Raw genomic sequence first — 22,982 nt, forward strand, 5'->3', positions numbered from 1 at the left:
TTTCTCTACGTCTTCAACGTTTATTTCATCAAGAAAGGGAAGTGCACAGAACCATAGAACAATTTCCAAAGTTACAGCATTTTTCTGAAAATTCTTTTGCAAATGTCCCTGAAAGGTCAATTTAGGAATGGCTTATTAAAAGGGAAAAAAGCGATTCAAGTCTCTTCCTCCTCCTTTATCCAAATTTAAACACAATTTGGATACAAGGGTTTTGTCATATTTGTCTTTTAAACCCCCCCAAAATCCTAACCTTACATGTTAAGGGCATATTTCTTATTCAATTATTTTTCTTCCAACATGGCAATGCTATTTAATAATAATAATAATCCTTGCAATTGATATAGTGCCTTATCACCTCGTTGAAATGTCTCAAACCGCTTCGCAGAATATATTGTAAAGTGGATGGACTGTGTACTTTGTGGGCGAAACACGGCAGCCAATTGCACACAACAGTGTCCCACAAACAGTTGTGGATTGAGTGACCGACTTTCTTTTTTTGGTGGCTGAGTGAGGACAGTTTTCTGTACACTCTTTATCCTTTTCAGAAACTCACTCCTGTAGGCACGTTAGTCCAGTTTTCTCACTGGCTTAATGGGCGTATGGCTTGTGCTCGCATTGGGCAAGTGGGTTTGCCTGTGGTTTGGTAGTCAAGAATGAGCCGAGGTTTAATCATCTTGGTTTAGTGGGTACATACATGTCGTTTGCGATGGTTCACTGTCTATTGCAAGAGTAGTTTTCTTTGGTTGTTCTGTACCCTGTTTGCCTTTTGGTTTGGTGGGTATGTAGACAGGTTTGATGGGTGTATTGTATTTTTTTTCAAAGTGGTTGGCTCAATTTTCCTGTTGGTTGATTGGGTACGGTCAGAGTTTTGCTCGTGGTCCACTGTATTTGTTGCCTAGCTTTACGGTTAATGGTTTCGTGGCTATGTGAGTGGTAGTTCAAGATGGCTTACTGTATACACGGACAGTTTTCATGATCATTTAATGGATGTATGCATGACTTAGTGCATATGTGTCCAATTGCACTGATCATTAATACTTATATACATGGTTTAGTGGTTATGTATCCAGTTTCTGAGGTAGTTTTTAGTTGGTATTTGCCCTGTTTTAATTTTATTTTACTGTCTGTGAGTCTGGTTTTCATGGTGATTTAGTGGATGTATGTCCAGCTTTCATGGTGATTTAGTGGCTGTGTGTCTGTTTTTTATGGTAGTTTAAAGGGCACGTGAAGGCCGGAGATATCTCAATTACTTGTGGGATTTCAATAAGAACATGTTTGGTGTTCAAGATGGTTTTGCAGGTCTGTGCATTTTTGTGTGGATTCTCCCTGGGGTGGTCTTGTAATGCATTTTGTGTCTTAATTCGTGGTGGTCTAATGGGGCATGCTATCTGACTCCCCGGTGGGTGTGTGTGTGTGTATATATGGTGGGGGGAGGGGGAGAAAACAGCACCTGAGTCCCTGGTAGTTGAGCAATGGATATATACCTGAATCTCTGGCGCACCTGAGCCTCTGATTGTTCAGTGCTTGCACTTACAGGAGATGCCTTGAACCCAGGGATGTGCATCTGAAAGTGCTGGTGGTCGAGGGCTGAGCCCTTGGTAGTACAGTGGTGGCTGCCTTTGAGTGGGGAATGGGCTGTGGTCCTGAGACCACAGTGATCCAGAAGAGATTTGCATCCAAGTCAGTGATAGTTTAATGGAAGCACTTAAGCTTATTATCATTGCCATTATTGTTAGCTGCTTGGCATCAGCCCTTCTTTAAATTGAGATGCAAAGAGCCTGAACTTTGGCCTCTGATTTGATGCTACACCACATAAAATGTGATTCTGCAAATGTTTTATTTTGACGGCAACTAGAAATGTTTGGAAAAGGTATTTAGCACTCAAACTGTTTNAAAAAAGGTACCTAAACGGTGGAGTCTGGACGCATTGTTTGTCGAATATTTGCCAGTTGAAAACGCACTAAAACAGTTGCTATGCTTTCAAATTTGCACCTTTACACAATTCCAATAAAACTTTCTGAGCTGCGTTTGCTGCTGCAGTGTCTGGTTCAAAGCGCATGGCAGCGGTTGCAAACCAAATTGGGCCGTTTTCCCTTAGATTTTACGCATCCCAGTTGGATCCATCCGCAGTCCTTGAACAAGAACTTTCTCAGTAAATCAGATTTATTTAATGAAGAGGCTGGAACTTTCAGGTGTGGCTTTGAGTTCAGAAGGGTTAATGAGTTATTGAGTGGCTTTTGGCTGGAGGGCAGCTCTGTTGTTGCTTGTTTTGCTGCTATGACAGTGTCATTCTTCATACTTTATAAATTACGCACAGTAATACAGAAAAAATCATTTTAAATACATAGGAGTTTAGGTTCATCATTAGCCAGAACTCAAGTCCACTCATGTTGGGGGGGAAATAAACCAAAAGCCTCTTAGAGACTGCCCAGTTTAACCTTTTAAACTGAAACTCTGTCTGTCCAGCGCCTTGGGACGTCCTCCCGACGTGAAAGGCGCTATACAAATGTAATTTTGTTGTTGTTGTTTTATATTACCTAACAGTCTCTCTGCAATTGGGAGAGTTTAGGTTGCGAGTCAAGGAATAGAATTGGTTTATAAAGATTTTTGGATTTTGTTTGCGGAGGAAAAACACTCTAAATGATAGTGACATTTTTTGTTGTTTGAAAATAGTTTGATCTTTTGTGCAAGTCTCAGTTGTTCACCAGTAATTCTAAATATGTTGCAATTTTATTAGCAAGGTGTCAATATGTTTGAGTAAAGTTTACTCTCAAGCCTAAAAACTCTCAAGCTTCAAACACTCAGCTGTTGTGCAAGTTTATTTACACTTAAAAGCATGTTGCAACGGATGAAAAACCTTGTTTCATAGAGATAGCGACAGTTTAAGATCAGCTAAATATTTTAAAGTGGTGTTTACAGTGGTTAGATGTACCGGGGGAGATGTAAGGTGGTAAACTAGTGTATTTGAAGTTTGCAGTAACTTGGTGATCAACATCATGTTATGTATGAACTGGAAAAATATGCACTCTAAGTAAAACATGACTTAAAAAAAAATGCGGTTACTCAATTCACAACTGTTTGTGAGGCACCGCTGTGCGAAATTGGCGGACGGGTTTTGTCCTCAAAATACACGGTCAATCCATTTTAAAATATCTTCCGTGAGCGCTTTGAGACCCCTCAAGGACGTGATGAGGCGCTATGTCAAACAGAAAGATTATTATTAAAACTAACGGAATACAGTATTTCACCCCCGCCCCACCCAACCGTCCCAAGAAAAAAAAACCTCGCTGAAGAAATACACTTTGTGGTCTGGTTTCTGAGCAATACTGATTAGGAAGGTCTGTGCTGAGTAAGGTGATCTCAGGCAGGATTGAGAGCCAGTGGTTCCCGCACTTGATTGTGAAATAATAACCCCAATAATTGCAACACTGTGCATGGACTTCGGGTAAAGATAGGATCAGGCTAATCATCAGGGCTTGGCTGTGATCGACCTTCCTTTCTTCTCTCCCCTTCACCCCCCCTCATTCCCCTCCCTCCCCTTCTCTCCCCCTCCCTCCACCTCTATGCACTGCCTGGTTGAGTAGTGTGCTAACACTTGCTGTCTTAGACCGTGAAGGATATCCACTTGGTTCAAGTGGCACAGGGTCATTGCTGTCCGTGAAACTGAACCACACCTTTCGGGGAGGTCAAGAGGAGGGTTAATGGAAGATAATCAAAGGCAGAATTGGAGAGAGTGAGAGAAAGAGACTCATTATTTTTGTGGATGGGTTTCCACAGAAATAAATTTGTGGGGGTGAGTGGGGGGGGGGAAATATTAGCTTTTAAGACATAATTTACTGAAATAGGGCACGCACTTTAGAAGGACACACTTGAATAAATGGTGCAGGGCCGTATTCTGGTTAAAATGGAAGAATGTTTCTATTGGCAATTGAGACACTTTCATTGTGAGTCATTAACCCAAAAGACAGACCTCAATTACTTCATGAGGTTAAATGATAGGGCTTTGTAGATTGATTGTAAAACTACACCATTACTTGCACAGGCAAGTGTGGTTGCAGGTGTTAATACAGGTGTGATGAGACCACTGCCTGAGCAGTTCAGGTGCCTTACTCGTAGAGCGGAGTGAAGCGTTCTGTTGGGAGACTCGCCAAATTGCTGTTTGCCTTCAAATTACAGTGATTACGCTCAACAGTTAAAATCCTGTGAAGAGCTTTGAGACATCCACTATGAAAGGTGTGGAAATGCAAGGATTATTTGTTGATTAAATCTGCCTCTGTCCCCCCCCCCCAATTCTCTTTCTCTCCCAATACCTTGCCCAAGCAAGTGAGAGACCTGAGTTCAATTCCAGGCAGGGCGAAACCTTGGGCAAGTTTCCTTACTCCACACGCCTAATAATAATCCCTCCAAAACAAAAAACATTAATAAATTGGTCATTTTCAATCTACGACTGTTTGTGGGACATTGCTGTGCGCAATTGGCTGCTGCGTTCGCCCACAAATATACAGTCAATTCACTTTACAGTGTGTTCTGTGAAGCGCTTTGGGACGTCCTCCCGACGTGAAAAGCGCTATATCAAATGCAAGGATTATTATTATTATTATTATTATTATAAGAGTCTGGACAATAAATGTTGGCAGCCTATTACACCGTAGAGCACATCACAGGTAATTTCAGCCATCGGTTAGCAAACATGACTGTGAACCCCACCCCGTACTGCTTTGGGCACTGTTTTTATCTTCCGGGCCACTGTGAAGTCCATCAGCAAATTAGTTAATGAGTTGAGTTACTTCAGTGGTATAATTATCAAGATACTTAATATAGACTGTTATCAACAGGATGTAAAATTATTATTTCATTTTTTAAAAAGAACTGCATTTGATATTATAGAGCCTTTCACGTCAGGAACACATCTCCCAAAGTTTTTCACAGGATTAACTGGAAAGTGTAGCGACTGTGTATTTCTTGTCGAATGTATTTGGTAACATTGATGGTTACCGTGAGTAAAGAGAATTCTGTTGAGTAAGCACTATGTTAAGCTTACATTTCATTGGCGTGACTGAAACACACTTGTACACGTGGATTAATTGTGCTTGTCAAGTTGACTGGCTAAAGTATTAATTGTAGTATTATGTACATTGCACTCAAAAGCATAGAAGCAGTGAGCGGTCTTGTTGACACACCTGGAATGGATCTTGTGTATTTCAGAGAAGGAAAAACTAGATTTATTCGATACTAAATTAGCTGAAAATAGTTGTGATATTGTTCCCCGGAACACAAAACATCCAGAAATGTAAAATACTGTTTTGTCGAACACATCTCTCATTAGTTAATTAGTTATAATAATATATAATAATCTTTGCATTTGATATAGCGCTTTTCGTTTCTTCTCGACGTCTCAAAGCGCTTCACAGAATATGCTGTAAAGTGAATTGACCGTATATTTGTGGGCGAAATGTGGCAGCCAATTGTGGCACAGCAGTGTCCCACAAACAGTCGTGGATTGAAAATGACCAACTTATTATTGTTTTATTTTTTTGGAGGGATTATTATTAGGCTCTGTGTGGAGTAAGGAAACTTGCCCAAGGTTTCACCCTGCCTGGAATTGAACCCAGGTGTCTCGCTTGCGAGGCGAGTGCTCTAACCACTGAGCTACAGGACTCCAGACTTATTAGTTACTTATTTTTGTGCATTCTTTTGGACCGTGACCCCACCCCACCCCACTCCTTTCTGACTCCGGGTGGGTCTGGAGGGGTAAAGTAATCCGCTATTGCTGAGTTGGAAAACCCTGCTAGAGTGATGCAGAATCTTTTGAAAACATGAAATTACATGGTTCGACGTTTAATATGAATAAAACTGCGTGATCGATTTAATATTCCTGGATTATGCTGCATTTGTAAATGACACCCATGATTTACGTCTTAACAGCTGCGTTGTTCACTATGGTTCTTGTGACCTGTGGACCAGATTGCCGATAGAATATTTGAAAGCTGGATGGAGTTTGATGGGTATAAAAAGCCTGTTGTATTTGATTCATGTTTGGCACAACAATTTGCATGCATTTCACTCAATTGAATATGCTTCATATGATTATTTAATTAAAGCTGCGGCTTTTTTTTTTACTGATGCATTGCCGTTTGTTTTATAATATTTCAAATGGAAAATCAGAAGTGGAAATTTTGCTTTATCATTCTCGGTGGCCAAATATTTGTCAATTTCCTGAGAATGGACAGGACATTTGGTCATGCTAATTCTGTCCTTCCAGATTCCAGGACATTGGCAAATATCCATTGACTGTTTCTTCACAGTTAGAATTTCTCAGACATAGTAAAAAATTTAAACCGTTGAGCGTATATACCAGCTATTTACTTGCTCGCTTTCAAATACAGTAGGCACACAAAAGAACTCAAGTATTTGCACAGTCAGTAAAACATGACTTATTAGTTACTTGAAGTACAAATGCTAATAGCTAAACGTTGCTGATTTTTTTTCATCCTTTCCCTTATTACGGAGGCAGATTTTTTCCATCATTAATGAAGGTAATTTGCTGTGGTTGAGGGATTGCAATTCAAAAGAATTAATCCAGCGTCCCCACTCCCAAGATTTAAACACATCTTAGACTTTTTCACAGGTCGCCTGTTAGTGGATGGTGTTACTCTCGCATAGCAGCTAATGGACATGAACCACAGCGTGTCCTTTATTGTTACCTAAATGTGTAGGTCCTTTGCCCTTGATAGCGTCTGTAGTGCTTTCCTAACAGAGTAAGTGTGTTTAGTACAGCATAGCATACTTGCCGCATTTTAAATATTAAAGGAAAATGACTTCCATGCAGCATGATCAGTGAATAGTGTTAAATGCTTGAAGTGGGATTGCTGAAAGAGGTGTAACATGCACGTCTTTGAAGTTAGACTTGATATTGCATTTTTATGCTATTTCATTTTGTTGTAACTGTAGATAGGAGAGCAGTTTGCTTGCTGAGATAATGAGCAATATAGCTAATACAAAAAAATGAGAAATCAAGGAGGCATTTTACACCTAATAGCTTTCCAGACCATTTTCAAGTACAAATAACAGCCAAAGAAGCTATCTGCTACACTGAAGAGAGCTTGCTTTATAAATCTGCTATTTGTCATCTGTAAAATTTCTGACATTGTTGAAATAAGACGCTTTCTCATTCTCAATTAACTTAAAGCAGGGGTATTAAAGATGCAGAAAGCTACTGTGGATGATTACAAGTACATGAAAATGCAGTATCTTAATGGTACATATTTTCATGTGGCAGCTCTGTTGCTTTTCATTTTGCGGCTAATATGTCTATTCTTATGAGTCATTTACTTCTTTAATTACCTTTTGGAACCGAAGCATCGTAATGTATTAATGGCGAATGATTTTTACAGCCAGTTTATCATACAGTGCCCCTGAAGTTGAAAGATATAATTGACTTGGAAGAGCAGCTCATGAATGAAACAATATTTAGTTGACATTTTCCTTGTAATCTTGGATGGAGTTTAACAAATATATACGAGGCAAAAGAAGTAATAGAGTCAATTAAGGGAAAAAGAAACAGGAGCAGGGTCCCAAATAAATTAACAGAAATGAATCACTTTGCGCATGATCTTCCCCCAAAAAAGAAGAAAGTGTTCATTAGATTTTGACAGGTTTAGCATTGTATGTGCTTTGACCTTCTTAGCCCGGTAGAACATTTTCTATCTCTAATAAATACAACAATAATAGAATATCCAATAAATTAGCAGATTATAGGCCGTAAAGATGGTTTTAAGTAAAAATCGTCATTAACCCCTAACGCGCCATTCCCATTTGTTGTGTCGGTTATGCGTAGGTGTTTATTCAGAAAGTCGATGGGATATTTCTAGATTGACTTTATTGACGATAATAATTCGCTTGCATGTTAAAAAAAAATATTAAAGGCCCTGTCCGTGACCTCTCGTTTCCAAAGGGTTAACACTGGTGTTTTTTTCAACTGTTTGCAGTATAGTTCAGCTAACATAATAAAACTTTTCTTGCCATCTGTTGTTAAGATAGTGGTGAACAAGGTCGGGATATCCAAACATAGTGCTGGTCTCCTGTAAACTCAACCTGTCAGCTAGGCATAGCTTTGCTGACCTACCCAGTGTGCAGGGCAGTATCTGGTACCAGGCACCAAGGTTCATTTATAGCTTACAGGGGGGACTGTTTGGGGGAAAGATGTTTACTTGTCGTAGTTAGGTTCCTCTCTCCACCCAGAACGGCTTTTTGTGCAAACGTATTATTTACGTTGGCACGGCATCAGCCGGTTGCATCATTTTTGCACATTTATTTCCCTTATTGTACCAGGTCAAAATGTTGCCTGGGGAGGGCTTGTGAGGCCTCCCTCTGACCTTCTCCCAAACATCAGGGAAGGAGAGCGGGCGTGAAAGTGGGGGGCAGCATTTAGCACTCACTCATCGCGATTTCAGCGCCCTGGGACGTCCTCCTGAAGCGGAAGGCGCTATACAAATGTAAATTGTTGTTTTGTTGTTGTTTGACTCTTGCCACCAGTGCTGTTACATTCATCCACAGCAATACAAGTGGGTAACAACAACAGATTGCATTTATATAGCGCATTTCACATTGGGAGGATGTCGCAAGGTACAGTTCCACAAAGCTCTAATGTGCGGGCGCCACCAGTCACAGGGAGTATGGCATCCGTTTCCTTAAAGGGAAATATGAAATAAGCCAAATTATTCATTTATTTTTCTCGGATTCAGTTGGACGGCTCAATTCAAATTGATTTGTTTTGGAGCGTATTCCTCATAAAAACTAGGAGTTTGATGTCAATAATATTTTGCTTAACCCCTACAATTGGATTTTCAAGCCGGTCTTTTTTTGTGTTGCCCACAAATACACACAGACTCTGCGCTTCACAGGAAAACAGCGCCGTGGGACATCCTCCTGGCGTGAAAGGCGCTATACAAATGTAATTTGTTGTTTGTTGTTGTTGAGTGCTTTGAGATTTTGTCAGGCGCTGTATCAGATAGATGCAAGGGGTCATTTGTTATGTCAGATAAAGTGAAAGATTCAGGGTGGATTCGAGATGATGCCTTGACGGATTGAATTTGGGATTTGCGTGATGACCCACTCGCTGTTAAAACAGTGGTACTTTTGCCGTGCGAAGGCTCGTATTCAAAGATGACTTTGACGGCTTTGAGCTCTCCTTTGATACAGATTCTTTGGTTTAAACCTTAATCTTCAAACATATGTAGGATAGGATGTCTGATCTAAATGTCAGGTGCGCTAAGTAGTGAGAAGTGTGAAGCCACACAGAAAGTCAAGCAGATAACCTTGACATTTGGGACATTGGCTGCGACAATGCAAAGCCATTCTTTAAAAAAGAGGGACTACATTAAGGGGTCACCTATTAGTGATGTTTTTGCTAGATGTCTGAAAGCTCGGCTTGCCTGTCTATTAAACTCAAACCACTGTGTAAACATTCCTCTGTTGTTCCTGGTCTGTACAATGGCCTAGGGGATCAGATTTCACCTGCCTGCACATCTTCAAGCAATTATATCAATTAGTTTGAAGTCCATTTTCACATTCGAGGTTTAAAGTGGTATTCAAGATGAGGCACTTATTCGAGGGAAATTTAGAATAGCCTTTAATTTTTACAGCTGAATACTTAAAGCGGTTTGACGTTTTATAGATGCAAGATGTTGGCTGATGTGCCGTTCTGAATTTATCGTTATTAAAAAGAAACAATTTTATTTGAACTGTTTTTTACTGCTATATTATAATGAACATCNAAAAAAAGACTTTGATAGCACGAGAAAGTGCCTGCAATGTTAACCGGGTTCGAAAGGCAGAAATTCCTTTTGATTTCCTTCCGTTGAGGTGTTGTTTTTTCACCCCTGCCAAATTATTTTTGCTGCCTTTCTGCAGCACTCGGCAGTGGAGATGATGTGCAGCAAATAGGCTTAGCAAACAAACTTAAGACTATTTTCTCATGCCTTGTGCATTTAAAAAAAAAGGTTTCATTACCATAAGTAAGATGATTTTGAAGTGCAGTGCTGTACTATTTTCAAATTGTCTCCTCTCGGTAAATACGCCTGTAGATTTTACCGTGAGTTTAATAATCCAGAAAAGACAGTAATTTGAACCATCCCGAGTGTTACAGACAAAAGGCTGGAGCACGCTTTCCTGAGAGGAGGGTTGTAATAAAGCAGCAAAGTTGGCTAAATTATGATTTGGAATTGTTCTGCTCTTTAACCTAACACAACCTCTCACTTCACTCTGGTTCTGCTAATTCATTGAACCCTGCATAGAATTTCAAAATTGCTTACAACATAATAATAATAATAAAAATAATCCTTGGGAGTCCTGTAGCTCAGTGGTTAGAGCACTCGCCTCACAAGCGAGAGACCTGGGTTTGATTCCTGGCAGGACGAAACCTTGGGTAAGTCTTGTTTCTACGCACTCCTCTGTTTACCTAGCAGTAAGTAGGAACCCAGTTGTTAGTCAATTGGCGGATCACTTTTCCGGGGGTAGTAATCCCTCCAAAAAAATAAAATAATAAATTGGTCACTCAATCCATGATTGTTTGTGGGACACTGCTATACTCAATTGGCTGTTGCGTTTCGCCTACAAAATATGCAGTCAATTCACTTTACGTTATATTCTGTGAAGCGCTTTGAGACGTCTCGAAGACTTGAAAAGTTCTATATCAAATGCAAGGAGTATTATATTATTGCATTTGATTTAGCACCATATCACGTCTTCGAAACGTCTCAAAGCGCTTTACAGCATATACCTTAAAGTGAATTGACTGTATATTTTGTTGGTGAAATGTGGCTCCGTAGCTCCATCTAATTCACTTAATGATTGTTGTTAATACGACTTGGTCGACAGCCCATGGGTGTTAGGCAGCATCTTTTCAACTGGGAGTTTCTCCTGGTTTCCTGGCCAACAATCCAATAAAATTGGTCAGTCACATCATGGCTGTTCGTGGGACATTGCTGTGCACAAATTTGCTGCCACATTCACCTACAGTATATACACAGTTGCTGCACGTTATGGTATATAACAATAATAATAACCCTTGCATTTGATATAGCGCCTTATCACGTCTTCGAGACGTCTCAAAGCGCTTCACAGAATATACTGTAAAGTGAATTGACTGCATATTTTGTGGGCGAAACGTGGCAGCCAATTGCGTAAGCAGTGTCCCACAAACAGTCGTGGATTGAAGTGACCAATTTATTACTTTTTTTTAAGGAGTTATTACCCCCGGAAAAGCGATCCGCCAATTGTCTAACAACCTACTTACTGCTAGGTAAACAGGCATGTGGAGTAAGGAAACTTGCCCAACATTTTGCCCTGTCGGGATTCAAACCCAGGTCTCTCGTTTGCGAGGCGAGCACTCTAACCACTGAGTTACAGGGCTCCACTTGCCCACAGTGTGTGAAGTACAGTAAGATTAAGAGGCTGAGGCTATCCCAAGCAGCTCCCACCCATCTCCTATTAGGTAGTTAAGGGAGCAAAAGAAATGGAGGAGGCCTGAGAGAAGATTTCTCTCCCATTCTCTCAACTAAAGGCTGGTACCAAGCCTGAAGGGAAGTTAAAAAGTGGGGGAGAAAATTAAATTCTTCAAAGTAAGGGCATTACAGTAGAACATTGCAGAAGCAGCCCTGCATTATATTTTCGCCAGCAAATATTGATCAAATGTCTAATCATTTAACATCTTGAGTTTAAATTGAAAAATGTGGGGATAGTGTTAAAATTGCAGGATCTCGCAGTTTGGATGAACCTCTTGAAAGCGATTTACGCGGAGGATACATGGCAGGGAGTGCTGATTTATGAAGGAATTTCCTCAGAACGATCACAGGAGCCGATAACTCACACATACACCTCACTTAAAACGGAATAACACGGCCGTCCGTACGTGTGAGACGGCTAATGTCCTATATCCAGTGTTCCTCATATGCAATCTGGGTCTGACCCGCCTCTGTAAAGTTGTGAAAAGTTGTTGCTGTTGCTGTTGAGGTGGGGAACTCCACAGAGAAGAGAGAATTGTAGGAATGGAGGGGAGGAATGCACAAGTTCCTTGGGCCAGTCTTGAGTTTGGTTCAATTAGTCACAAGGCTCGTGTTAGAACGCTCACAGGGAAACGTGCTGGCAATGAGGCCGACAGACGAAACGATGGTCACAGTCAGCGGCTGCCGCTGAGCGCAAGTTTGAGCGCAGCCGAACAGCTAAAACTACCGGCAATAAAATCCACAGGTCCGGTGTTAAAATAATTCACTGGGAAACCCAATCGATAAATAATAATAATAAATAATAATCCTTGCATTTCATATATATTGCCTTATCACATCTTCGAGACGTCTCAAAGCACTTCACAGACTATACCGTAAAGTGAATCGACTGTATTTAGTGGGCGAAATTGCAAACCAAATTGGAGATATTTACAAACCAAGAAAACACCATCCCCAAAATAAGTTTTTCTCGTGGGAGCACTGAGCAGAGCTTGCAAGGCCCTGGACATCTGCCGATCTGTTAAATGTAACAACCCAAACGGTTTGCTTCACAAGCACAGCATTGGCAAGTTTGCCAAACGCCTGTGTGTTTACACACAGTAAAACCGCTGTCCAAAGGTATTTTTAAAATTAAAATAACTTTACATCAACCGTGCTTTTTATAGGTTAATTCTGGTGCCTGGGTTCTTTTCAAGCGGCACTTTCCTTGCGAGTATTAGTAGCTATTTATGTCAGGATACGAGGCACTGCAACTTTCGAACTTTTAAACAGCCCAATGTCATCCAAATTTCATAGCCTGAGATTATAGTGCGACTCCAGTCCTCGAGCGTGGCTCACACTTGACTATCTGAATAATTTTGGAGGTGCAATGTCATTTTGTTCAAAAGATCTCAGATATATAGGGGAGGACATGAGTGGTTTGCAAAAACAAAACTACCGATGCAAAAAAAAAGCCCAAAAGACCATTGATGTACAGCATTCCTACCATTAAATGGAAGTGTAAGAATCATTTTATACTGAAGGAGTCGTTTCAAATAAACAAATGGTCATATTTCATGAAGAGAACATCACAATCCAATTGCTGGGTCCTTTATTCCATTAAAAATGAGTTGCACGACTGTTTACCCTCTCCCCTCCACCTCACCCCTCCCCAGTGATGCCCTCTGCTTCCCTAACAGCTCAATGGATGAATGCCTTATCGACCAAGAAGGTCCCTGGCTTGCCCAGCTAGTGCTCCAGCCAAAATAGTAGCTGGCAAAGTAAACCAACTGTAGTGTTAAAACCTACATTTGTTTGTGTGTTACAGTCTGTATAAATTACAAAGGTCACTTAAGCATCAAAGGCCGGAATGCTGATATCAGCTTAAGGAATGAAAGTCAGACATCTTTTGGGAACTCTTTAAAAAATGCTTTAAAGCTCCCCTGATGTCTTAGTGTGGAAAGACCTCCCCAAGCAAAGTGCTGCGCCGTGCAGACAGGAAGGTTGCAGGTTCACATGCCTGTGCGGGAGAACCTGATCTCAGCCAGAGCAACAGTCGGGGCTACAATTTCTTGCAGCTCGATGTGGACAAGACCGAAGCCATCCTCTTTGGCTCCCGCCAATGTTTCCTCACTTCTGGCTGTGATCTCCTCCAACCTCTCTGCCGTCTCTCTCTCTCTCAAACTTCTTTGCAAAATTCTTTTCTCCCTCGATCTTTGGTCCCTGAGCAAGACCTGACGTAACCCATAAAACCTTCTGACTCCAGAGGGAAGAGTGCTCCTGACTGAGCCGGGCTGACACACTCACTCCATCCCAGGGACACCCACCTGCTGTTTAGGTTTATATGTTCTCATCGAAGCCACTAGGGGGGGTGTCCTGCTGTGAACATACTGACCACACACAGAGCATGCCTCCTGTTTGCCAAGTCCAGGGGTAGCATTGGCATTGGAAGATCATAACAATAATAACCCTGCACTTGATACAAAGCCTTACCGAAACATCTCAAAGCGCTTCACGGTTAATTCCCGTCAGCTGTAGTGATTGTGTTTGTCGGTGAACGTGGCAGCCAACTTTGCGGACAGCAGCGACCCACAATCAGCCAGGAGGTGAACGGCAAACATTTAACTAGAGGTTGTTGGCCAGCACGTGTTGGGAGTCGGGGGGGGGGGGGGAAGAGTGTGAAGCCTTCTCACAGGGCTTCCCAAATGGGTCACAGTGCATAACTACCAAAGCGACACAGCTTGAAACATATCGGGTATCTTCAGAACGAATGGTTTACAAAGCTGCGACTGTAGAACAGAGCCTCAATTTTATATTTTTCAGATACCGTGTAGTTTTCACTTTTAGTTAATAATAAAATACAGTGCAAACGTCTGCCGGTTAAAATGCATTTACTTTTAAGTCTATATCCCTTGTATTTTTTCCGAGCTGGTCATATGATCCTGCCTTTTTGAACTTTAATATGCGAACAATCAGTTCCACCTAATATATGTCTTGGTTTTGTCATAATACATACTCAGACAACATGCTGTTGCCCACATTTGTGAGCTTTAGATACCGCTGCCAGTCAGCCTCTGGTGGGTTATCTCGGTGTCTGGATTTGCTTTAAGACTTGTACGTCTATCATGGTGGTGTTTCTTTGAATGCGAGATCAAAAGAAGATGAATTCCAGAAAAAAAAATTCCTTGTATGAAGAAAGGAACAGCCTTATGTAAACATCCCCATGACAGCTCCAAATGAGTTATTTTACTAGAGCATTAGCACCCGGGATGACAGACAGGCTGAGGAGTACGTGCAAAATAACAAATCAGTCCCCCCGAGCTAGCAGGCAGTTGCCACAACAGAAATAAGATTTCTAAAGGAATTTTGTCCCAGTTTTATTGTAAACGGTTGTGTGGCAGTTCGTCTTTTTACAAGCTGTCTTGCCACGGAGTCTTGTTTTTTAAAAAAAGAAGCGAGCACTAGTTTTCTTTTTACTGAGAGACGCTTGCGCGGAGGCATTGAGTCGACAGGGAAAGCAGCTGTAATGATGAATGGAGCCTAGGAGAGATTTGAGAGAAAAGTCGAGATGGGCACTGTAGGTTTGGGTTTATTTGTCATTTATTTATGCGAGCATTGCTACTGTGGAAACGGGCCTGTTAGCTGACCAGAAAGGGCAGCCTTCCAGTGTATTTTCATTTCAGTGTGCTTCAGCTGCACAGCACTTCCTGTTTATTCAACATCTTTACACCATTCTTCAGCCCCCGCTTCACAGTAACAGCCAAAGAACAACTGCAAGATGACGGAAATTTAGAGGCTGTGAGATCTTTCGGTAAACTTCCCACTTTCTCTGTAATTGTTTTGTGTTGTATCCAGAGTTAATCTGCCAATTATAGCCATGCCAGCAAGTTCAGTAGCAGTGCTGTCAAAAGATGCAAATGTTATGATTTAGTCTTAAAATGATGGCAAATTAGGTCGCGCCGAGGAATAAAAAAAAACATTAGGAAGAACCAATGTGCATTATATCATTATTAGTGTTTTATGTAAATACCAGAGATGACTGTACAGCCGGTAGAGAATAAGTAGAGTCAAATGCGAGGCAGTGGGAAACAAAGACCAGCAAGTCCACTTTAGTCTACTAAAAGCATGTGTTAATTTGCAAAGTCGGATTCAACTCCAGGAAAGTTGTCTCTCTGTGATTAGCATTGGTTGGTAGGCTGTTGGCCAGGCCCAGGCTGTTTGTTTAATGGTAGGAGTAATCACACGGGGGGAGGGAAGGGAATGGAAAGAGTGACTGAATGTATTTACTCAGATGTTATGCTGATGTAGGTGTGGAACTGAAAGTCACTGTGGGAACTGTGGGTTGCTTTTTTGTTGGTATCTTCGCTGCTCTGATGGCCATCACATTTCCCAGCTTTTTGGTTTTGTTTGTTCTGGACGATCTATATTTGATTATTTGTCAAAAGGAGAAGGGAGGGAGAGGCTTAGGGGAGGGAGAGGGTGGGGGGAAAAGACTGTTTTGTGTTTTATTTTCCAGGAGTTACTTTATAGTCTAACATTTTCCAGTTTTTTAAAGCCACTAAATCCTTATTTTCTCCTTGTTATATGACGATACATTTTTTCTTAGATATTGGATTCAGTGGAATACCTTCATATTATTTTCTCTATTAGTTTACAAAATATTTTATCATCTTTCTTAACCCCCCCCCACCACACACACACACATGTCCCATTTTATTATTCACCCACTCACAAGCACAAGGGATTCTTGGGTTTAGCTGTTTTGTAACATGCTCGCCAGCTCTTCATAATGTATTGTGCCTTTGGAAAATTTGATACCTACTGACAACCATCCATTAATGCAGTCTGAACATGGAATAGTCTTTTAGTGAGAAAGGGAGATATCAGAGCCCAGAAATTGTTGTTGATGCAACTTTTATTTTCAACAGCAACGCTATTAAATCCGAACAGACTTTCGGAATTAAATGTTTCAGTTATGTAAGTGGCACGTTCAATATAATTGAACGCATTTTTATTTCCAAAATGGTTCTTTGCGGGTGTTAGCCTGCAGGTTAAAGTGGTAAAACGAGACATATGGGAGCACCATTTACGGTAACTCTTTTGTGCGAGAGGGTAATAAACAATGTCCCAGTGGATGCATTTATGGTTGAAGAAAGGTGAATGTTATTCTTTTTTTCTCTCTCTAATGCAGGCTCTTCAAGTTGCAAGACAGCTCCTGCTGCAGCAACAAGCCAGCGGGTTGAAGTCTCCCAAGGGAAATGACAAGCAACCGACCCTACAGGTAAAGTGTGTTCATTTGCAAAGATTATGCACAACGCAAAGCAATGTTTAAGAAAAGAAGAGCGTGCCGCTGTGCAACGTTCGTTGGGGCTGGAGTGTACTCCTTTCGATGGAAATGACTCAATGTGGCATTTCTTAATGAGGTATTGTGCTGGCAAGAACTGACGTCAGGTACTAACGGAGTGCTTTTGATGTGTAGATCGCTTAAGAATTTCTCTAGAAAATTAAACACGACTGGTTTGACCTTTCAGCTGCGAGTTTATTTGCCGGGATTCAAATAAGTTGAAAGGATCAAATCAACCACTTTCCATAGTCAAACTGGAAATGTTGTTAAAGAGGTCAGCAGTGGATGCCCAGCACCAGATTCTTCTACAGAGCAATTTGCCAGTACATATTGAGGCTCCAGGCTTTCATGAACTAAAGGGAAAATATTATTCACGTTTATCAGCGCATACACAAAGAGTCACCAAATGCATCCCACATTCATTCGAATATCACCTTGATCTTTCACGCTTACATATAGCTGTAAAGTAAAACCTCTGATACACATTTACACCTGAGTGTTTCTCTTCTCTGCTTTGGCTTGCTTTCTATTATTCATCATGTGAAAAAATTTCTGACGGTACTTCAATAGTGTGATTTCGCATAGGTTTCTTTTTGATTGGTAGCACCTACTAGATGAGACACGGGCAAATAAAGAAAAGCTTTCTTTATTTTCTTAACGTGAGTTCAGGATTTAGAGGCGGCTAAGCTTTTTTTTTAAAAAACCATGTCAGCCAACGTTTGCAAAATTCGAGGGGAAGAAAACAAAATCTAAAATTAATGTTCACAATATGAGGAAGGAGATTTGTGCTCATCATAGTGTCCTTTTTTGTTGTATTTTTGTTTGTTGAATTAAAAGGCTTACATACTGACTGTTCAGCTTCTCTTAAGGAAGAGCTTTATAATCTGATAGACTAGTGGAATCTCTGGTCATTGAGTCCAGTATTCAAACGGGTGAAGGGATCTCAGCTGACTTCAGGCAAACCAACACATATTAATACTCGAATCTCCCATGAACTAAGGGAGCTCAGCTGCTCCATCCACTTACACCAAGGAAAGTAATGCAGTCAGAATGCCAGAGTCCACAATATCTTTTTTTGTTTTGTCCGACCATAGGTTGCAAATACATCTTCCAATTTGGCTCCTTCGGCTTCGGGGTTTGGATTCTATCACTTTTAGGGAATAAAAGTAGCATTCTTTCTGAGTTGTTGGCTTTCAGCTATGTCGTGCTAAGTTTGTGGGTCGTGTGAAGTCAAACCTATTGCGTAAAATGTTTTCTCTTTTCATATTGGAATAACAAAAACCTGGCTTGGCTTGGAAATGTATAAATCAACTTTCCCGAGCTGATGTGCAGCACATAACGCTATAACGCTTTTTCTGAGGAGGGACCAAAGACAAGTTAAGTGTACTTGACTGGTCATAGACGTGTAAATTGCTAACAATTTCCTAAACTGTCACGTGTAATTATGGAAATCCTCCCCGCTCCTTCCCAAACTTGGTTTGGTTTGCACCTAGAATGCTGCAAGAGAGAGACTCCCACCTAGCTAATTAACATTATCACTGAAATGGTAGGGTTGAGTCATTAGTTCCATGTGCATTTAATTAGAGGCAGACTGAAATTGGATTTAACTTATTACTTTTCATGGATCACTTTCTTGTCATCACTTCAAATTGGATTGCAGCCCCAGGTAACTAATTATGGGAGCCACAGGATCAAGAGCGAAGAAGAAGGTAATTAGGAACCACAGCATTAGACCCTTGCTGATAGTCCACTAGTGCTGCGGAGAAAAAAAAAAGCTTTATTTTGTAGCACTGCCACAAGCAGGGGCATTAACATTGGGGAAATAATCTGCAACTCTGTTTGGAATCATGAGAAGGTTGCTGCCACCTATTGTGGTTTATGTGATGTGCAGCTGTGCTGAAGATGTTATGTCCACATGGTATCGCGCTGAACTCCTTAACGCATAGTTTAAACAAGTCAAGTCAACATATTGGATGGAGGCATGAGGTAATACAAGAACTATGTAGTCTGACATTTCTTTTTATTTGTGTGTGTATGTGTGTGGAAAAAAAAGCCCATTAAACCAAATTGTGTAACGCACAAAAATTTAATGTGTTGGATTAGTGTACACAAGAGTCCTCTGTACATTGAGATGTAAACAACCGTTCGCTGTTTAGAGTAGCCTCCAATTCATATTAGGTTCTTACTTGGTAAAATACGTCTGAGGCTTAAGGGATCATAAAAGCTTAAGTATGAGCAACTATGAAAACTTCATGACGTGATTTTGCAAGTATTGCTCAATGTTTCCTGCAGTGTCGGGGCGTTTAGGAAATGAACTGAACTCCAAATATAGACACTTAAACAACTGGCCTTTTACTGTTGTGCATTTCTACTGAAACCACCAGTAAACCCAAAAGGTTATAAAAACTCCTGAAAATGCATCTATAATGATCGAGTTAAATCATCTTTCTGTGGTTTTAAACGGGATCCCATAGGGTCAAATGATGTAGTGGTTTCTCTTTTTTTTCTCAAAGGCTGGCTGAAATGTGGATCGTAGCAGGAGGTGAATATTAACCTTTCTTCAAAGTCTGAGGCATTTGGTGATGGAGAGCAGTGGGTCCTTTCCCGTCGGGTTGTCTAAGGCAGCATTTGAACTACTGTGCTGTCTGTACACACCATAGCATTGTCCCGGCATATGCACACCACACAGCTCAAATCTGCAACTCATTACTGCACAGCACTGGAGCCCATCCAGTGGTTAGAATATTTCCTGAAGCTTAGAATAGCAGCAGTGGGTGCAAACGCCACACTATGGAAGCAACAATGAGGGGCAGTCCATTCCTCTTGGCTCGATTCCCAGTCAGGAAAGCCAGTTGAGACGGTGAGATTGTTGCCATCCATATGGCTTGTAGAGTGGACATGAGTGGATCGAGCAGACATTACCTTTGAGGAAAATGTTGTTGAAAGTAATGTGACATTATCAATCTGCTGCACTCCTTGCTTTAGCCGATACAGAATTTTGTTTGTGATATTCCCTATGATTCCTTACAGATGTGAAGTTTTTTTTTCTCATGACTTAAGGACACACAATTACTTTGTAGCTTGTGTATTTTTTTGTGTTCTGAATCCAGCAAAGAAAAACAAATCTGCCTTTCTTGTCATAATACAGGATAAATGTTTGCTGTGTATGCCAGATATTAGAACCAGATTTCAATAATTCTGACCCTATGAAGTAACCTTGCTTATTATTCAGATGTTACGTGTTTTGAAATATGAATGACTTCATAAAGTCAAAAGACTGTTCTCCCCCTACCCATCTCCACCCAATTTTTGTCTCTTATTCGAAGGTGTGAATTTGCATTTTGTAGTTCTGCAAAAGAGCTTTGAATTTGTTGGCATTTCTATCTTGAGGTAAAAACAATTTGTGTATCACATAACCAGACCTGGGGAACGGGTGTTGTTGGGTTTATGTAGGCTGCTGTTTTGGAAAGTTTGGGAATTTTCCCGAGACTTGTATATGGCTGAAGCATCGTTACAGTCCATGTTTATGACCAAATAAAATAGCTCTCTAATGCAGCCTTTATGTTGCATGGTTGCTGCTGACGGTAGTGGGAACCCCACAGGAAGGTGCTTTATATAACTTGGCAATTGCTGCCTCTCACTCCCATCATTGGCACCGGCCACCTGTGTTTGCTAGCTCCAAATCAGCTTCCTGCTCAGTCCACCCTTGCAGCGATGATCCTTTTTGCAACCCCACGAAGAAGGCTGCACATCAGGGAGACTCAGGAGCCCAAAACCTGTGCAGTTCTTTCGTGTGTCGCTGCCGTGCTTGTAACCGTGTGTTTCATAATACAACCAGGGCAAGATGCACAGAACCAGCAATATTGCAGACATTGCAAACTGCTTCTGTTCGAAATGCCTCTGTTCTGCACTTGAACTTAACGGGTTTGGTTGGCGGAGGGGATTTTTTTGTTTTTTTGGTGTCGTCTGCACGATGGATCTTTTGTTCACTTTCAGTTGAGGTTGTGCGGCACAGTGTTAGAAGATATCACCGGCAAAGCCTCAGCAGGTTTAACAATGACAAAGAATACTGTTAACTAAATGGTCCCAGTTTGGCTCTGTGATTGGCAAATAAAACAGTCTCTGAAACGTGGGACCCTCTGAACCATTCCAGTATCTTTGCACATGATTGGGGTCTCCAATATAATTACTCATGATGGATTGCTTAATATCCCTCCACTTTTTTTTAAAAAAATTCCCTTGTAGCCAAAAGACACTCAAGTCTTTGTATTAAACAGTAATTTTCTTCAGGTTATCTTTGCACCAACTACTGGAAACCTCTTCAAATGATTGTCAATCTGCCAGAGAGGAAAGATGAGTTTGTTAAGAAATAACAGCACTATTTTATTACTGATTTCCGTCGTCCACCCCCCCTTCAAAAACAAAGACAATTGAGCCAGTAAATGCCACTAGTGGCTGCATTAAATAGGCTGCGGAATATATATAAACAAGAGACGCTTTTCGTAAGGTCTAAATCCCAACGAGGTTAGTTCCCAATCTCAGCCAGGAGGAAAAGAAGTGGAGAGGTCTTGGTCCCTAAATTTCGCCTCACTAACTGTACCAGCAGAGATTTGTAACCCTTGTTGAGCCAGCAGGAATGCAGCATATTGGCCACCCCATGTATTGCAGAGCCAGCGTGGCATCAGAGTAGTGGGACAATTCCAACTATTGCCTCTGTAACAACAGCAACTTGCATTTATGTAGCGTCCCAGAGTGCTATAACACTGAGTTCCTGATCTCTGTCATGATGCACAGCCTAAGGTGCTTCCTCCGCTTTTTGATGGCTTAGGTGCACATTTACTAACAGCCAGTTCCAGAACGGCATTGGCAGAAACCCTAGAAACAGGTCACCTTATCACCTGGGAGCATAATAATAATAAATATATTGCAAAAAATTAATAATTTTGCATTCAGCATAGTAGCTTTCGCTTCCGGGTGTGTCTCAAGACGCTTCATAGGATTTATTGTATATTTTGGAAGTGAGCACGGAAGTGTCCCACAAACAGCCATGAAGTGAATGGCCAATTTTACCTGGGGGATTGTTGGCCAGGGAGACGCAGGGAGAAACTGGCTTCCCTTTTTGTGTAGTGCCTTTAACATCCACCTGGACAGTCAGGACAGGTCCTCCTCGGTTTAACTTCTCATCCGAAAGGCCAGCATCTCCGACAATGCTGACTGGCTTCTCAGCCTGGAAACGGCATGTCATGTTGGGGAAAGAGAAAAGGGCTGTCAATTAAAGTATTGCGAAACCCTTCGAGCAATGTTTTAGAAATATGGCTTAAAATCAGAAGCTTTCAGAACTATTGAAAAGCGACTAAGGCTGAGCTTAAGAATTTGCCAACATTCTGCACCACCTGAAAGATTAAGACTTGAGGCTAAAACCACGTAGAACATCAGACTCCAGATAGTATCCATGTGAGTTGTTTAGGGTTACTATTACAGCGATAGAGATACCTATGAATTCAGATACCGTGAGTGCCCCTGGGGATCTTTTACTGCTGCTTTCTGTGGCGCCTTGACTCCGCGACAGAGTTGTCTCTACCTGACTTATAGACAGTCAGCACGGCAGGGTCCAGAACAACGCATCAAGGCGTCGGGTTCATTGCATATTCGCCCATGTGCCAACCATGGAGGAGCTGAAACGAAGCTGACACAAAGCGTGAATCCTCCGGGGTGCTGGCATCGTGCTTGATTTTCGTCAGTTTTTCTCATGTTGCTTTTTCAGAGAATATCAGTGTTGGCAGAATGGCTTCCTGCGCTGTAAATTTCTATGGGCTGGTCACCAGAAACACAAAAAATCAAGCCATTATTCTGGTTGGACTTTGGTACGTGTTGAATAATGAGCTGTTAAGCTGACCCTTTTAGATGAGCGGTTAGCTGATTAGCATTTACAAAGGTGAGGATGGGGACCATCAATCTCCTACTTAAGGGTGCATGTGTATGTCTGCATTGCAAAACCATACACTTAAAGGAATATTACCCTTATTATTATACACTTAACAGAAGAGTCGTTGATGGAAATGAAAGGGAAACTTCCTTTAAATAACTGGACGCTTCAGCAAGCAGGGAATATCTGTGTAACAGGTATACACGCGAGGGGAATGCACTCTTAAGCA

The 22,982-nt window shown here is 41.2% G+C and overlaps 1 protein-coding gene across 6 annotated transcripts in view; it reads left to right on the forward strand.

Annotated features, from left to right (window-relative positions):
* Positions 1-22,982, forward strand: part of foxp1b (forkhead box P1b) — a 248,245-nt gene that overhangs the window by 149,941 nt on the left and 75,322 nt on the right. For 5 of the 6 annotated variants that reach the window (XM_042339613.1, XM_042339614.1, XM_042339615.1 and 2 more), the window contains one exon: positions 16,675-16,764. In XM_042339613.1, the coding sequence (XP_042195547.1) occupies positions 16,675-16,764 (90 nt within the window). Of the gene's footprint in view, positions 1-15,233; positions 15,295-16,674; positions 16,765-22,982 lie in introns of those variants that run through there. The other variant, XM_007895232.2, reaches the window with a different exon arrangement.

Source organism: Callorhinchus milii, unplaced genomic scaffold (genome assembly GCF_018977255.1).
Source record: "Callorhinchus milii isolate IMCB2004 unplaced genomic scaffold, IMCB_Cmil_1.0 Scaffold12, whole genome shotgun sequence".
Classification (NCBI taxonomy): Eukaryota; Metazoa; Chordata; class Chondrichthyes; order Chimaeriformes; family Callorhinchidae; genus Callorhinchus; species Callorhinchus milii.